Genomic DNA, 19,435 nt, shown 5'->3' with positions numbered 1-19,435 from the left:
TACACCAAAAACACCCAAATAAAAATTCGCCGTAATTAAATTCTGCATAGAGACGTGTTTTTCCCGATTTGCTTCGACGAAAATTTTCCCCGGAAAATGCGGGTTTTTCCAACAAAATCTTTAATTTTCAACTAACATTTTAGATAAGTAATTGTTTGTCAGTAATTAAATAACTTAGTAATATAAAAGCTCTTTTCGTATAGATTATAATTCCAGAAGCCGATGGAAATTGAATGAACAGTTTAGCAACAATTGAATTGTTAATTAAAAAATTAAGGTCGCTATAATAACCATAATAATTACGATACATAAGAATAACTATTATTTTTGTATAAAAAGACACTGTTCCTATCTAATGTACTTTACAGAATTGAGATTGGACTATTTAAGCGGCCCCAGAAATATTTTAAAATTATAAACAATTTTTTGGCTTATAAACAAATAAAATATCTCGGTAAATATTAAATTAAACTAAATCATGAAAACGGTATTAGAAAAAAAAGCGGCAGGACGCTTCTTTTAAATGAAAAAACGTTTACTTGTGATGAGCGGTTCATAAGATACAACCGGTCAAAGTTGATTGGCATTTACGACAAAGACATAAACAATAGGATCATAATTTTCGAACCATCACCTTTTTATTTTTGTCCTCTTTCTCCATACCAATATTCATATCTTTAAAATACTCATAACATATATTATTGTAATAAAAACTATCGATATTACGAGTGAAAATTGCCAAAAATAGCAAAATATTAATCAAAAATTAGACTGAAAAAAATATAGTCTCAAAGTTCAAAATCGGTATACGTTAAAAAAAAAATGCATTTTTTCGGCTCCGCGTGGAGCAATCTTCTTCATTCTTTTTTTTTGTTCCCAAGTGACTCGAGTAGAGCCATTTAATTAACGCATTATTAAATGTCAAACTTGCTTTTGTTTTGTTATAATAGATTTATTTATTTACAAGAAAGAAAACTACATATTTTTTCCAGTTGTAGACTTTTTTAGATAAACTTACTACAAGTGTAGCTTTTAACGTTAAAAACACAGATATTCTCATTTGAAAGCTGTATAATTATTTAAACAATCTTTATTTAACGAAATTAAAAAAATTTGTTATAATACATAAATTAATCTTTTATAATAAAACAAAAGCAACTTTGACATTTAATAACGCATTAGTTAGATGGCTCAACTCGAGTTACTTGGGAACAAAAAAAGAATGAAGAAAATTGCTCCATGGGAAGCCGAGAAAATGCACTTTTTTAACGTATACCGATTTTGAACTTTTGTGATTACATTTTCTCCAACCTAATTTTTGATTGGAATTTTGCTATTTTTGGCAATTTTCACCCGTAATATCGATAGTTTTTATTATAATAATATATTATGTTATGAGCATTTTAAAAATATGAAAATTGGTGTGGAGAAAGAGGACAAAAATAAAAAGGTGATGGTTCGAAAATTATGATCCTATTGTTTATATCTTTGTCGTAAATGCCGGTCAACTTTGATCGGTTGTATCTCAGAAACCACTAATCACAATTAAACGTTATACAATAACAAAACCTAACCGCGATAAAGCTACAGGTTTAGGCGTGGGGCGTACGAAAATGCGTCCAACATGCACTTTAAAATTTTTCATAAAGTGGTATACTCGCTCAAACGAAGCAGTTAAAACCATTTTTAAGACTTTTGTAATCATTTTCCAAAAAGGACAATGTAATAAAAGATTCGTGAATACGCAGAACTTTGAAAAATGTTTCCAAAAAAATATGAAAAAGTAACAGGGATGCAAAAAAGTAAACAAAATTGTTGTTGAATAATTTCAATATAATTTTATTAAATCAACATATTAACGGTATATAAAAATACTTTGAAATAAGTTGCAACCACCTTAAGGTACAATAATTGCCACTGAAAGTCTTATTTGTCAGTAAAAATGCCGCCGCACATATATATTAGAGTTCCATGACATCTCGTAACGCGACAGTTCGTAACTCGACAATTCGTAACGGCGACAGTTCATAACTATACACAGCGGCAAAATTAACAGAACACCTTAAAAAAGAGACATGTTAGATGTCTCGAATTTCGTAAGACTCTTGTCCGATTTAAGTGATATTTTAGTATGTTATAGCCTTATTATTTAAGAAAATCGATGTAGTAGTATTGTTTCTAAAAAGGTAAATGCAATTTTATACCGGGTGTAACAATCATACTGTGTTTTTTCCTTAAAGTTCGGAGCACCCTGTGGAATATTCTAGCACATATAAAATATTGAAATTAAAACTCAACTGGAGCCCTAGGCTTTATTGACATTTTCTTTTTTCATTCATTTGCTTATGTTGGATAATAAAAAAGTGAGGTACGTTAACAACTAGCCATGTTTTTCATCAATAAATCCTCATTTTCGGCTTAGTTTAATAGACAAGCCTAAAGTAGGCTTTGAGAAATTACCAATTAAATAGATGCCAAATTGTTAACAGTCAAAAAGTGTCTGATTTGTTCCTTATTTTTTTTTGTTTGGTGGAAATAAACCGCGCTACAAGGAATTTGAAAAGACGGAAAACATAATACGTTGTGAAATAAAATGAGATGAAACTATTAGAGGTAGGAAATCACCAATAGAAACCTATAAAATTTACAGTGCCGACAAATAATCTTTACATTGCCAAATAAATCACTAAATTGGAAAAAAACTTGCTTGCGTTCTATGTGAGCCTGTTTAGCATTTGAGGGGAGAGGTGATGACGTACTTCCGTCGGCAGGTGTCTGTAGTTTAATAACCGCTAATTTTCTTTAGTTTATTCTGTGGTTTGTACTATACATACAATTGGCTTTATATACAAGGAGTCAATGTGAAACTTCTTGAAAAATTGAAGTACAAACTATTAGGCGAAAGAAACTCACAAATGAAAAAAGATTCGTGCTTCAACGTTAATTAGGAAAGGAGACTTTGTAATTACCATAGCACCTGACATTGGTGTTTCAAGAAATTCAATTTACCAATAGGGATGTTCACTACTTTTTAAATATAGTTAAATTCAATAGATTACAAGGTATATAAAAACGTAACAATCATAAAACTGTTTAAAAATGTATATTTTTTAAAATAAATGAGTTCATAATGTTGATTTTCTTGGAGGCTAGAAAAACGGTACCCTGCAGCGAGGCTACGGTCTGTGACGTCAGCAGTCGTAACGTCTTTGATCGACGACTAGTTTTGTATACTTATTTACTCAGTGTATTTGAATGTGCGCGGTTTTTTACGTATTTAATTATTAAAAATAAAGCCAAATAAGTGGTGTTTTGTTCCTGGGTGTGTAAATACATCAAAAAACAGTTCTGACAAGATTTTTATTACCGTTCCAGCCAATTTAAAACAGAAAAAGAAATGGTTTGTTGCAGCTAGAACTTAAAATAACTAACTTAAAGAACTAACTTAATAAAATAAACATTATACAAGTTTTCCAGAGACTTTCGGCCCTTGGTAATAATGTAAATGTTCTTTCTGCATTTACATTTTTCAAAAATACTTATTAGTTTTCTCAGGATTCGAAAAAAATGAATGAATTTAAATAGCATTGGACCAAGATTTTGCACCTACCCCCTTAAAGAGTAAATGAAAAAGTTTCGGGACCTCAAATTTGTATTCCTTAAACTGGGATATTCCTAAAAACGGGATTCTAATAATACATACAGTAAAAGTAAACCTTGAAATAACTACATGTGGATGTAGGCCTGACTTTACATTATAATCATTAATAATTTAGTGAAAAGATTGGTTGAAATGAAAATGTATAATACCCAAGTTCAAAAATATTTTTTACCTTGGAACAGTTGTCAACTCGAAATACGAAACAACCGAAATAAGATCTAGAGTTGAAAAGGACATAGCAACATTTAACAACATGCATGAGGAATATTTTCACCCATTGCGATATAATATCTCTCCCACTAAAAATGCGGCTGTTAAAATGTTATTATTTCCGGTCTTGCTATATGGCGCAGAGGCCTGGACAATATTGGAAACATTAATGAAAAAGCTAGAGGCATTCGAGATGTGGGTGTACCCACGTATCTTCAAAATATCCTGGGTGACCCACACCAACGTACAGGTATTGCGTCGAATGGGAAAACAAAAAGAAATCTCTTTTACAATTAAGAAACGAAATCTTAAATATTTCGGTCATATCATGAGGCATGATAAATATCATATACTCCAACTGATAACGCAAGGTAAAATAGAGAGCAAACGCGGACCCGGAAGAAAATACACTCATGACTTAAAAACTTACGCCAATGATTTGGACAAAAATCGATCGAGTTATTCAGAAACGCCTCAAATGAAATTAAAATTGCCATAATGATAGCCAACGTCAACAACGGACAAGGTACATGAAGAAGAAAAAAAATATTTTTAATACACCTAACCAAGGTAAAGTAATAACCAGCCAATGTATGTATACAATATGCATGCGTACAATGCATGCATACAACTTTCTCTATTTTTTTTTGTGGAGTATTAAGCATTTATTTTTTTAGCTTAAAGAAGACATGGAAAATTATATGGAATATACGCTCAGTAAAGCTGTGGTAGATTTATTTTTTTACAAGATGCCCACCATTGTTACATCTACACTACAGTCGGTAGTTTATACGAATCGGCTTTCTGAAAACCTTCTTCCGTTTTATTTGTTTATTTTTGTAAAACTCAAAATATGTCCTTACAAACAGTCTATCCACTTTAAACTAAACAAATTCACCATAAAACTCCACTTTAACCCTGATAAAACAAGAAGAGAACAAAATAAAATGACCTGAGACGTCAAACAGGTAAACAGTAACACCAAGTAACACAATGAGAATGGCGCGCGCTTGGGGTATGCAACTAGTGACGTCAGGCCAATAGAGAAGCGTTCTTGAAATTTAAAATAATGCTAGATTTCTAATAAAGATTTTTTATAGAAAGGCTTTTTTAATTTTGTTGAAATTTTGGACAACTATTCCTAGGGTGTTTCTTAATCGTTTTACATGTTTGAAATGACTTTTTAATTTTTTGTGAACATCCCTATTGAAGTAGTCGGATGCGTCGTGGCCTTCTGCAACTGTTCCGGAAAGAAAACCTGGTTCTGGGGCTATTAAAAAACATCATCTAAGACTGACACTATCATCAGGGCTGTAGTAATGTTTAACCCTTCCATAACTGCCACCGAATCCAAAAATAAATATCTTTATAAAGTATTGATTTATAAAATTAAAATAACAATTATCCTGATTTATGCGTTTAAAAGTGAAAGACGCAGGAGAACATGCTGCCAAATTAAAATGGAGCTTCGCAGGACACAATGCCCGACTGAAGGATAAAAGATGGAATCACGAAATACAACAATGAAGACCGTGGTTAGGAAGAAGAAGTAGAGGAAGGCCACAAATGAGATGGGCCGATGACATAAAGAAGTTTGAAGGACACAACTGGAAACAGGTGGCACAAAATAGACAACACTGGATTGAATTGGGGGAGGCTATGTCCAAAGTGCTACGTATTCTCCGTTCTTTTATATGGCGTGGAGTCATGGACCTTAACTGAAGCATCACTGAAGAGACTCAAAGCATTTGAGATGTGGTGCTATAGACGCATTTTGAGGATTTCCTGGATAGACAGAGTTACCAACGAAGAAGTTCTACATAGAATGGGTAAAGAGCGCGAACTAGTCGTAACCATAAAACGTCGCAAACTGGAATACCTGGGCCATGTAATGCGCAATGAACAACGATATGACCTACTTCGGACCATACTTCAAGGTAAAGTGCATGGGAAAAGAGGTCCAGGACGAAGAACTTTAAATTAACCACTACCGGACTTTTCAGGGCAGCAGTCAACAAAGTCAGAATAGCCATGTTAGTGTCCAACATCCGTAACGGATAGGCACCATAAGAAGAATGTCCAAAGTTGGGTTACTGAAGGCCGAAGAAGAATGCGTTTTATTCACTTTGTAAATATTTTTTGCCGGCACCGTACATTATATTGATTATTTCATTCCTAAAGATTCTGACTAATAGAAAGCTACAAGAATAAAAATGAATTATACCATTACGAATTGTTGCCGTTACGAATCGACGGCGTTACGAACTGTCGTCGCGTTACGAGATGTCTTGTCTCGATAAATTAGAACTAAACTTGATTTTTGTTAATAAAAATTGTATTAAGCATACTCGGCGCTGAATGGCTGGTGTTAATCTGCGTTGGCATGCTAATGCTAGGCTGCTGGTCATTTTCTTGGTTAATTACAAATCCGATCGGTCTCGTGGCTTGTTCCCTGGGAACGTTATTGAGACTGAGCGATCTAGAAGTACGGCCGATGTCAATGTTGTTAAGCATGCGCAAAGTACCAACGGTTATGTTAGGATTAATAGTCTCTGCTTTTTTCGTACCGTGCAATATTCTCGGGAAGTCACATTGCTCACATTTATCCAATATCGGGTGGTTAAGGAATGTACATAACTGACAGTTCCACTTGGGACCTTCGAATTTTGGGGGACTGGTCGGTTGCAGTTGGTGTTGCAGACGTCGTCTGGGGTTCTGCCGCAGTCTTGGAATCGGTATAGAAAACTCGTTTATACCCTGTCCTGTATATATGTTGTTGTAAAATGCTTCACCTAAAATACATACGAAATCGCTATTAGTAAAAATTATAAATATTCACATAATCAAGATCAAATTCGAAAAACACTTGAAAAGCTGAAGAACAGAAAAGCTGCAGGTAAGGATGGAATACCAAAAGAATTACTGAAATATCGTGGAGCAGCAATGACAGAACAATTAACACCATTAACTAACACAATCATAAAACACCATAAAATACGGAAAGAACAGGAATAGAATACTATTCAAAAAAGGAGATAAAAGCAGCCAGAAAACTACAGGAGTATCAACTTAAGTTAAAACTTACAACTAAAATTTGACAAGACCTAATTAATCAGATAAGTTTACAAGATGAACAACAGGGTTTTCGTACTGGAAGATCGTGTACAGATGCAATATTCGTCATAAAGCAAATTACTGAGATATCACTAGAGTATAATAGACCAGCATTTCTATGTCTGATTGACTTAAAGAAAGCATTTGACAGAGTAAGACTCAAATATGTAATCCATCTTCTATATAATAGAGAAGTCCCCCTAGATATCATAAAAACCATTGGAAACATCTAACAAAACAACAAAATGGAAGTCAGAATAGATGGAAAACTTACAGAACCTATAGATATAGGCAAAGGAATAAGACAGGGAGACTCATTGAGTCCTATGCTCTTCACTTTAATCAGGGATGAAATCATCAAAAACGTCAACAAAGCAAGAGGATATAGAGTGGGTAAACATAGAAGTAAAATACTCTGCTACGCAGACGAGGCAATATTGATATCCCAAAATGAAGATAGTCTGCAAAGATTAGTCCACAGATTTAACATAAGAGCAAAGGAATTCAATATGACAATTTCATCTCAGAAAACTAAAACAATAGTAATCATTAAAAGAACCAATCAGATGTAAAACAGAAATTGATGCCATCAGTATTGAACAAGTAATGGAAGTAATAATTACACTGTTATAAAAAAGAACTTTTTATAATAAAACGTTTTCATTATTTATAGGACCCAATATAAAATTATAAACTATTTTGTTGTTTCAATTTCTGCCATAAAAAATTTTGTAATCGACTATTTTAGAGGCATATTTTCTCTAACTCTAGCGGATTTAAACTCATATAAACCAAAGAAAATATTTAAAATGGTATATATAATAATTAACTTATAAAATATGAACTCTAAGTATATTAACTTTTAAATATTTATTTAAAAAATTAAAAAAGATACGCAACAGCCGTGTTTCGAACTCGGGGCCTCTCGATCTGCAGTCTAATGTTCTACCACTGAGCCACCATCAATTTGTAATTATCGATTTGTTAACGTACTTTAAAATGGAATATAAAATGTCATTGCATTAGTCACATTTTTAAAATAGTTAAAATTAAAAAAAATCGATTTATCCATAATGAGAAGCTGGAACGTACACGTAAACCGAATGGAACCAGATAGATTAGCGAACATCTGTAAAAACAACAAGCCGTATAGCAGAAGACCCGTTGGAAGGCCGCCGAAAAGGTGGAAAGACAATGTACAGTCAACAACAACTGAAACAGAATAAGAGGTAGACAAACAGGAGTAATCCTAGTCGCACGAAGAAGAAGAAGAAGAAGATTTATCCATATAATAGCAGTTAAATATTGCATTGTTAGCAAGTTCTGAGCTATTCTGAAAATTTCAGGTGTCTAGAATTCTGTTTAAAATGGATTACAAAATTTGCGGAGATAGTGACAAAGACCAAGTACCTATATAAAAACGTTTTAAAATACCTTAGAATTACATTATTGTCAAGTTACGGAGACCTGGACAAAGAAATGATAATGGAATGTACAAAAAGCAAATAGACTGACAGGATGCCTAAATAACACTATATGGCGAAACCGACATACTTAACACTATATGGCGAAATCGACATATTAAACACTGATATGAAGTCAAGAATTTACAAATCCAGTGTAAAACCAATAATGACATATTTGAGATTGCTTACCATCTAACTCCAAGTCGTTACACTGAAACCGAAGATGTTTAATTTCTTTGATTAAATATTTCTCAATTTCTGCATTTTTCTCACTTTCAAGTCTACTTTTCTCTAATTCTTGAATTTCTTCATTCATTATAAGTAATTTAGCCTTTTCTGAGTTTAGTTCTATTCGTAATCTTTCTATCCGTGCTTGCTGCTTTAAGGCTAATGGAGCTAAAAAAATTGTAAGAATATATTAGCTATCAAAATAGATATTTATTTAAACAAATTCTACCATCGAAGTAAAACACTTCCAAGTAGAACATTCTTAAATCGTAAAATTATAAAGGCTTGAAGCCGATGTTAGCGGATACTTTCCTGGAACATTATGAGACCTTACTCGAAATCTCAAACAACCATTTTGTTTAACTGAAGTCGGGTCAATCCATGCCAAGTGGTCCAATATAAATTAAGTTGGTTGCTAATTCATTTTATTTTAAAAAAATTTATTTTACTGATGATGGCCATTTTTGTTAAAGCGTATCGATCATTTTCACGGAAAGCATGGATTCGCTCTTTAGTCAATATTTTCACTGAGGTTTGTCCTAGAACAATAAATCAAAAACCAAACTTTTTAGAAAAGTATGCTCTAAAAAAAACGGCCTATAGCATTATTTAATTTCAAACTACCCTTAAGGCCTTAAATGAACCTCAAAATTTGAAAACGTAAACTGATAAAATTCCATTTTCAGCATTTTTTTAACAGCATTAGGCAAGCCGATAAAATAGTTTGTAATTTTTTTCTGGAAAAGACATACGTACATACTTTAAATAAAAAAAGTTTGAGCTTTAAGACTTGAGTAAATTAAAAAAAAATCTCAAAAATGTAATTTTTTGAAAAATCTCATAGACCCCTTATATCTCTGATGGGCACGCATGAAAAAATTTGAAATTTGGCTGAATGTTAGCCCCTATCAAGTAGAATAAGAAGTAAAAATTTGGAGTTGTAGACTTACGCCATATAGAAGTTACAGGCCTGAAAGAATGGTCAAAATTCAAAATGGTCAAAATTTTAGCGTTTGCGGGTAGGGTTATTAAAATTCAAATAAACTGTCTAATGAAATAAAAATTAATCTATTTTCACCAGATATCACAATGAATACAAATTTATACAAGGTGGGCCAAAGAAAAGAGTTCACCTTGATATTTTAAGAGAATGCCGAAACAGGTCGATTTTTATTTTTAAATTGCAATTTTTTGAAGTTATACTTCTTTAGGCGCGATTGAGATTGAGGGTGAATTTATATTGATCTGCGCGCATGCGCACACCGACAGTATGGTATTAGTCGTTATACGGGCTCTGATTGGGTGTTGAAATGATCTGTCAATAATAAATTATTGTTCAATATGAAGGTAAACAAATGTATAATATATTAGTTTTATTGTTGTGAGGACAGAAACAAAAAAGTTTATAATTGTAGTGATTTTTAAATAGTTTTTAAAGCAATAGGTACGTAATAATTGTAAATGTATCATAGGTACCTACCTATTTGAACCTACCAAAATACATAGTATATAATACTTTTATTTACATAATTTGATTACCATCAAAACTTCTATCAATATGCACCTAATATATTGTTATCTTACTCTATGTTTTGTTGTATTTTTTCAATTCTAAATCATTTCAATTCAAAATCAAAATAATTTAATTTTATTCAAAAATGTCAAAAGCTTAATCCGTTTAGTTAGTCGATCTTCGCACATAATGACACATTGCCTCCGTGGCGAAGCGTTTAAGGCGAATGAACCCCAATATACCAACCGCGCTGATAGCTGGTTCGAATCCCAATAAAAACTTTTATTTTTTATTTTTTTTTATACATTTTATGATTGTAAATATATTTATTATATAATTTTATTTTCAGAAAATACGTATTTAGTTAAAAAAATTTCCGACAATTAATGTTCAGAAATCATTTGTGGCATTTTTAATGTGTTTGTGTGTGTTTTATTCTTTTATTATTTTAATTTTTGGCACTGTTTTAATAAAAATGTTTGAGAAGTAGTAAGTATATTTTAGTTTAATATTTAAATAAAATATAAATAAAAAGTATATTAATTTCGTTTAAATCATATAATAGAAGTATAACTTCTTACGTGCGTACAAAGTACATACACATTCTTTTTTTATATATATTTCATACTAGTGACGTAATCCATCTGGGCGTGATGACGTAATCGATGATTTTTTTAAATGGAAATAGGGGTCGTATGTTATCTCATTTGAAAGAGTGTTCAATTCTCTGTAATTATCTGTTCAGTAATATAAACAATAACATCATTATTTATACAGGGTGGCCAAAAAATAATTTTTGAATTAAATTAATTATTGACACAAAAAGAAGAATGTATGTAATTTATATAACTCAAAACATATATTGCTGTCATAAAATAGAAAAAAATTATTATTTGGCAAATAAACATTGCTTTTCGTTTAAATTAAATGTTCAAACTGTCAAGAGGTAGGTGGGAGGCTGTTTGTGATTTAATTTAAACGAATAGAAGTGTTTATTTTGTGGAATAAACATTTTTTCTATTTTCTGACAGCAGTACAATGTATTTTGAGTTAAATAAATTAGGTACGTACATTCTTCTTTACGCACCAACTAATTTAATTCAAAAAAATATTTTTTTTGCCAGCATGTATAAATAATGATAATAATGTTTATATTACTGAATAGAGAATTGAACACGCTTTCAAATAAGATACCACATGCCCTATTCCCATTTAAAAAAGTCATCGATTACGTCATCACGCTCTGATGGATGACGTCACGTAGTATGAAATGTATACCAAAAAATTGCAATATAAAAATAAAAATGGACCTATTTTGGAATTTCCTTAAAATTTAATAGGCAACTATTGCCAAATATCGCGGTAAACTCTTTTCTTTGGCCCACCCTGTATAAATTTGTATTCATTGTGAAATCTGCTGAAAATAAATAAATTTTTATTTCTTTAGACAGTTTATTTGAATTTTAATTACCCTGCCCACAAACGCTCAAATTAATGATTTTTGACCATTTTCTTAGGCATGTAACTCCTATATGACGTAAGTCTAGAATTCCAAATTTTTAGTGCGTATTCTACTTGTTAGGGGCCAACATACAGCCAAATTTCAAATTTTTTCATGCGTGCTCATCAGAGATATAAGGGGTTAAACTTTGAAATTTTTCAAAAAATTACATTTTTGAGATTTTTTTAGAACAAATTTACTCAAATCTCAAACTTTTTTTATTTAAAATATGTATGTACGTCTTTTCCGGAAAAAAATTACAAACCATTATCGGCTTGCCTTATGCTGTTTGAACTTTGAGGTTCATTTAAGGCAAGGCCTTAAAGGTAGTTTGAAATTAAATAATGCTATAGGCCGTTTTTAAAGCATACTTTTCTAAAAAGTTTGGTTTTTGATTTATTGTTCTAGGACAAACCTCAGTGAAAATATTGGCTAAAGAGCGAAGCCATGTTTTCCGTGAAAATGATCGATACGCTTTAACAAAAATGATCGTCATCGGCAAAATAAATTTTTTAAAAATAAAATGAATACAATTTTGTACTCTCTATAGACTGAAGTTTAAAAGGCAGAAAAATAAAAAATATTAAAAATTCTCAAGCAACTACCTTTGGACCACTTGGCTTGGATTGACCCAGTCTGAACATAAGTTCACTGATGATGGACTGATAAGTCCGAAAACGTTCGTTCTGAACAAATTTATGTAATCTTTTTGAATTTTTATGGTTTTTAAATAAATTAAAATTATACCTACTACTTAGGAGTTTTTTACTTCGATGTTAGAGTTTTTTAACTACATGGTATACAGTCAAGTCCCTGTAACTTTCCCGTTTTAGTATAGATATTTATTAGCACTGTCACGATTATTAAGTTTTATTGTATAACTCCGAGTAAAATACAAGTGACCAAAAATTCAACAACGAACACAATAACCGACAGAAAAGAAAGTAATAGAAGTAATAAGAGACCTAAAAAATAATAAAAGTGGAAGGAGATATACCGACGAACAAATAAGAGTATATTATGGAATGATGGAGATAACGAATATGATATGCAGTTGATGCTAAATAAAATAAATACCGCGGGAAAAACATATGGCTTGAAGATGAATGTTGGAAAAACCAAATGCATGGCAATAAGAAAGGGCACATTTTCAAAGTACAACTGCAACTAGATAATGCTCCAATCGAGCAAGTGAAATCATTCAAATACTTAGAAATGAGGGTGAATGACCAATGGGATCCTCAACAAGAAATAAAATGCCCTACCGAACAAGCAAGACATAGTCCAGGGTAATGAGGATTTTCTCGAGACACTCAAAGATCCAGGTAGCTATTACCTTTAATAGTTATTGTAGACCTACAGAAAGAAAACCTACCTGTTTCCTGTCTAGAGTTCGCGTCCGTTTTTTTAATTATTAACAATTTAGTGCAAAAAACGCGATTTTCTCGATTTTTTGCACCCCATTCAAAAGCTAAATAGATAACATAAAACTACAAAATTTAATTTTTCAAAATATATACGAACCTTTAAAATGACGATTATTTAATGTTAAAAAAAAGATAATTTGTTGCTACTTAAACTGCAAAATAAGTGAAAATCGTTATTTATTAATAACCTTTACTAAAACTACCTTAGACTTTTAGTGTTTCACCCAATGTTGGGTACTGGGGTACTTAAGAAACCCTCAAAATTTGAGGCCGATGCACTAATTCGCTTAAGAGTTAAGAGTTTAAAAGTTATTCTATTTGTTTATCCCAGAGACCTTTATTTTGCAATAACATAAGACAGAAAATAATGAAGATAGGACAATTTCGAGTATGCCAAATGAAAGTAGAAGAGTGGTAGTATCAAAATTTATTAAAAAAAGATAAAAAAAATAATTAATATAGTCAAAAATCCTAATGCCAAATTTTTTAAACTTTGTAGTTTATAAACATTTAGAATAACTTTAAAAATGTTGTCCGTAGAAACAATATTTTTATATATTCGAAAATATAGTATTTTAACACGAATTTTCAAATAAAAAATTTAGCCTGGGCTCACTTGGGACAAAAGTTAGCCATATGTTACCCCATATAAAGAATGGGATTTGTCTTTTTTCTTAAAAAATTTACACAAACATTGTACTGCAAAGCACCCTCTACGATTTTTCAAAAATGTAGTTCAAACGATTACTAGGGGGAACCTACAATTTCACCGAGTTAAAATACCAAAAAAGCAATTTCAAACTAATACAATCTTCTGTATCTCCGGATCAACTCAATGCATTTTAATCTTTCTTTTTTTAATTTGTATGTAATTTCTACGTACATTACAAATATGCAATTTGTTTATAAATTTATTAATTAATAAACAGTCTAATTTGTTTAAAATGTCTTGAGAAAATTATTTTTTTACAAAACTCTATTTTTTTAAACATAATATCATTAATGATCGTAGAAAAAGTTAAAGTACGCTTTAATAAATAAATTATTTTAATTACATAATTATTTATAGAAGATAATTTTTTCTTTAAGTATACCTTAAATTTTTCTGTGATTAATAATGATAGTATGATTAAAATCATGGATTTTTGGAAAACAAAAGTTTTTTTTAAAAATAGTTTAAACAAATTTGTTTAAATAAAACTGTTTATTAATTAATAAATGTCTAGACAAATTGAATATTTGTAATTTACAGAAAAATTACATGCAAATTAATAAAAGAACGGTCAAAATATATTCAGTAGATCACGAGATATAGAAAATGATAGTAGTTTTAAGTTGCCTTTTTTAGTTTTTGAACTCGTGAATTTGTCGGCTCCCAGCTCTCCCTTTACTTACCACGAGTAGTCATCAATTGAACTACATTTTTAGAAATTCGTGTAAAATAGCAGCTGTTCTAATATGTAAAAGGATTTTTTCTACAGACAATATTTTTAAAGTCATACTAAATGTTTATAAACTACAAAATTTAAAAAATTTGGCATTAAGATTTTTAACTATACTAGATAATTTTTTTATCTTTTTGAAGTTATACTTCTTTACGGGCGTAATGACGGTGAAATTTTATATGGGAAAACCTAGCGACCGGGCGCATGCGCATTATAACTTTGTTCTGATTGGATGTTCAAATGACATGACAAAAATTATCCAATATGGCAGCTGTGGCACAGCTGTGGGACTGTGCATGGTTTGGTTATAATGTATGCTTGTTGCGTTTTAAAATTTGTAGGAAGAGAAACAACAAACAAAAAGTTAGTTAATGGTTATACTGCCTTTTTAAATAGTTTTCATATTATATTTTTGGACTTATTTACATAGAAGAGATGATTGTTGCATGCCAATGTGAAAGCTCATCAAACTGTGCCTAGTATGAGTGCCGCAGATCTCGCTTATTCAAAGCTAAAGAATCTTTCACTGGTAAGTGTTTTATAAATAGTTGATCAAATTTTGTTATGATATTTGAACATAGCCACTTTGCACGACGCAAGTGATTGCGAAATTTATTAGTCGTTATACGGGCTCCGATACCTACCTTGAACCTACCAAAATACATAAGTAGTATGTTATACTTTTATTTACATAATTTGATTACCATCAAAATTTCTATCAATATTCACCTAATATATTGTCTTCTTACTCTATGTTTTGTTGTATTTTTTCAATTCTAAATCATTTCAATTCAAAATCAAAATAATTTGATTTACATAAGTTAAAAATGTCAAAAGGTTAATCTGTTTAGTTAGACGATCTTCACACATAATGACAAGCTGTCTCTGTGGCGAAGTTTTAATGCGGGTGAATCCCAATACAACGCAAATACCAGCCGCGTGGTAAGTTGGTTCGAATCCCAATAGAAACTTTTATTTTTTTATTTTTTTTATACATTTTATGATTGTAAGTATATTTATTATATAATTTTATTTTCAGAAAATACGATTTAGTTAAAAATTTTTCCGACAATTAATGTTCAGAAATCATTTGTGGCATTTTTAATGTGTTTTTTGGCACTGTTTTAATAAAAATGTTTGAGAAGTAGTAAGTATAAATTAATTTAATATTTAAATAAAATATAAATAAAAAGTATATTAATTTCGTTTATAATCATATAATCATATAATAGAAGTACAAAGTACTTCTTACGTGCGTACAAAGTACACACACATTCTTTTTTTAGTACATTTTGATAGCATAAGATTTCTACATCCATTTGGCATACTCGAAATTGTCCTATCTTTATTATTTTCTGTCTTATGTTATTGCAAAATAAAGGTCTCTGGAAAAAACAAATAGAATAACTCTTAAACTAATTAATGGATTGGTCTCAAATTTTGAGGGTTTGCTAAGTACCCCAATGCCCAACTTTGGGTAAAACTCTAAAGTTCTAAGTTAGTTTTAGTAAAAGTTGTAACAAATAACGATTTTCACTTATTTTGCAGTTTGCGTAGCAACAAATTAACTTTTTAACTTTCAAAAATCGAAATTCTGAAGGTTTTTCAACGTTCTAAAAAATGGAATTTTGTAATTTTATGTCAACTATTTAACTTTTGAATGGGGTGCATAAAATCGAAAAAATCGCGATGTTTGCACTAAATTGTTAATAATTAAAAAGCGGACGCGAACTCTAGGCAGAAAACAGGTAGGTTTTCTTCCTATAGGTCTACAATAACTAAAAAAGTAGTCAGCTAGCTGGATCTTTGAGTGTCCCGAACATGGCCTATTTCTAGCTTATGACTCTGGTCTAACAAACTTTTATTAATTTTAAACCGCTACTTTGTAACCGCAATCTTTACTTCAATATCCGTTACAGAATGGTGTTATGTATGTATGGTCCATACTGCTATATGGCATGGAGACTTGCGAGACATGGACGTTGAAAATATCTTCCATTAATAAGTTAGAAACCTTCGAAATGTGGACGTTACGAAGAATGTTCCGCATACCATGGACAGATAAGGTGAGAAACGAGGAAGTCTTAAGAAGCCATGAAGAGGATGGCCATTCTGAAGTGGAAAATACGCAATCCCTCAACACTGATCATCCAAGGAAATATTGAGGGCAAGAGAGGAGTAGGTCGCAAACAAATGTCGTGGCTGCGAAATACAAAGAACTGGGCAGGTATAACTAACACTGGCGAACTTTTCCATGCCGCATAAGACATACGTCTGACTTTAGATAATTCGCCAACGAACTATAGGTGCACGGCACCATAAGACGAAGATGGAGTGATGAACTTGAACAACAGAAATAGATAAAGCAACGGACATATCAAAAATGGCTTAGCTACCAAGAGGTAGACGACAAAAATAGCGAAGGACTTAGCTACCTCATTTGTAATATATTATAAAAGTACATATTTATCTCTTTTATTATCCAACATAAACCAATGATTTAAAAAATAAAATGTTAAAAAAGCCTAAGGCTACAATTGTGTTTTAATTTCAATATTTTATATAGGTATTATGCTAGAATATTCCACAGTGTGTTCCGAACTTTAAGGAAAAAACACAGTATGATTGTTACATCCGGTATAAAATGATTCTTACCTGTCTAGCAACAATATCATTACTTTGATTTTCTTAAATAATAAGGCTGCTATAACATACTAAAAAATCACTCAAATCGGACAACAGTTTTAGGAAATTCGAGACATTTAACATGTCTCATGTTTAAGGTGTTCCGTTCATTTTGCCGCTGTGTGTATTTTACTGTACTTTAATAAATATTTTAATCTATAGTTACTTACGGTCCGTATTGACTGACAAATTATTAAGAGATCCAGCTCTCACTGAAACCATTTGTTGGTGATGTTCTTGTGGATGATAACTTTTCGGTCTAACTCGGAGTGAAGATACACTTCCATTGCTAGGCCCCACAGTAATCTGTAATCGACTCTGTAGTCCCTTTTGTGAGTCGTAACTACTAGTTGAATACGTCAAACTGGAATTTTGTGATGTTATATCGATTGGATTGGATTGAGCACTAGAAGTGGGGGGTCTCAATGTGAGATTAACACTGGTAAAACTCCTCGGTGACGTAGGTACTTGCAACCAAGGTTGAGAAGGAGTTACTTGTAGTGCTGTTGTACGCTTTGGTTGAGTTGGGCTTTGTACTACGTCTACAGAACAGTTGACATTCAAGGAGAGGTTTACGTTTTGATTGCCTATTAAGGTATCTGTAGTTTGGGTAGGTGTAGAACATGTTTCCTTTTTTATATTACCTACTAACTCAGTATTATGCTGCCCTTGCAATTCAAGAGGTTGTTCTAATTTTAATGGAGATTTTATCGTAGATTGTTTAGTGCTTTGAGGAGATCGTGGGGGTTTTTCACTAAGTTCTGAACTAAGTAATTTGTGGACATCTTTGCACTTTTCTGACAGCTGAATATTAAATGTCTTTTTTGCTTCACTTTTATCACCTTCAATATTAAGATAGTTTGGTCGTTTTGCTATGGTTTTACAAAAAGCTTTGGTATCTACATTTTCACTATTTTGCTTATCACCACTTAAAGTTTCGTCCATTTCGGTCTGACCAGTGTTCAATATTGCCGTTTTTGAAACGTCCGCTTGGATAGTGGAAGATACGTCTAAGGGAGGTGATTCCAATTGTTGAGAGGATCGTCCCATCTGCGCTGTATTATAATCCGCTAAGGTTTTTTCTATAAAATCGACGATATTCTTTTGTTTCGAATTCGATTGAATATATGAAGTTATAGAAGAGGTTACCAGATGGTCGGGAATGGTGGGGAATTGTTGTTTCATTTCATGAAATAGTTGCATGACTTTCACGTTTGACGATCTTCGATTGTTTCCAGCAAACATGACCGGCCATATTGATTAACCTAAAACAATACAAAATTAACAAACAAAACGTCTTTTTCGTGATATTCTTTGATATAGACATTGTTTAAAAAAGAATAGTCAGTGAACGCAATGAATAAATTTGTTTGATTCGAATTGAGACAGCCACCAGATGTCACTACCATTTCTGTCAGATATACCAGATGTCAAAACCCTTGGACTTACTCATAACTCATTGCGATGTCGTCGAGAAAAGATGCTTTGTGCTATTCAGGAATTTTATCGTATTATATACTTCGTATCGCATCCTATCGTATCAAAATATCATAGATAAGAGAGTAATATTTTCATTAGGAGGATAAAACAGCCTATAAACAATTAGGTTTACTCAAAAACAAATAATCAAAAAAGTTTAAAATAGTGTTTTACGGTTTTCTTAAAACTTATAAAATGTAACTTGTCTCCTTTCAACAGTAAACGATTGAATTATTTCTAGGCAATTTGCTTAATTAGTGCAAATATAAGTGTAACTTTAAACACAATAACATGATGGCTCTAGGCTCACGGCTCGTGGCAGTGATATACGTAAAGGGTTACAAGTAAGATTTCAAACTTGTTGGATCGACGGCGTACTTACTCGGCGGACTTAAAGTATGCGTACTTGCAAAAAGGTCGTCGAGCCAAAAAGTTCGCGTACTTACTCGCGTGTGTATCATACGCTTAAGAGCGTAGGTATTGAGGCGGCCGTCAATGTGAGTGTAAGTGTGATGCACCATTGTACGGCCGGAATGGTGCATCGCTTTCGCTCTCACCATTGACTGCCTCCTAATACGCGCTTAGCGCTTCTTGTTAATAAATAAAAATAACTGCTTAGTAATACAATATTGACAAAAATTTCTTAGGATCTTGTAGGGGGGACTTAAAACTTTAATTTGGTCACTTCCTGACTTTCATAATAATA

At 31.8% G+C, this 19,435-nt stretch overlaps 1 protein-coding gene across 3 annotated transcripts in view; it reads right to left on the bottom strand.

Annotated features, from left to right (window-relative positions):
- LOC114324415 (TGF-beta-activated kinase 1 and MAP3K7-binding protein 2) overlaps positions 1 to 19,435 on the bottom strand; it is a 33,394-nt gene that overhangs the window by 4,352 nt on the left and 9,607 nt on the right. For 2 of the 3 annotated variants that reach the window (XM_028272255.2, XM_028272256.2), the window contains exons 2-4: positions 17,421 to 18,515; positions 8,641 to 8,847; positions 2,577 to 6,663 (exon numbers count right to left, since the gene is read on the bottom strand). In XM_028272255.2, the coding sequence (XP_028128056.2) occupies positions 6,179 to 6,663; positions 8,641 to 8,847; positions 17,421 to 18,495 (1,767 nt within the window). In that variant the 5' untranslated portion in view covers positions 18,496 to 18,515 and the 3' untranslated portion in view covers positions 2,577 to 6,178. Of the gene's footprint in view, positions 1 to 2,576; positions 6,664 to 8,640; positions 8,848 to 17,420; positions 18,516 to 19,435 lie in introns of those variants that run through there. The other variant, XM_050647760.1, reaches the window with a different exon arrangement.

Source organism: Diabrotica virgifera, chromosome 3, assembly GCF_917563875.1.
Source record: "Diabrotica virgifera virgifera chromosome 3, PGI_DIABVI_V3a".
Classification (NCBI taxonomy): domain Eukaryota; kingdom Metazoa; phylum Arthropoda; class Insecta; order Coleoptera; family Chrysomelidae; genus Diabrotica; species Diabrotica virgifera.
Note: the sequence above shows the minus strand (reverse complement) of the source record. Positions and strands in the feature narration are given on the sequence as shown.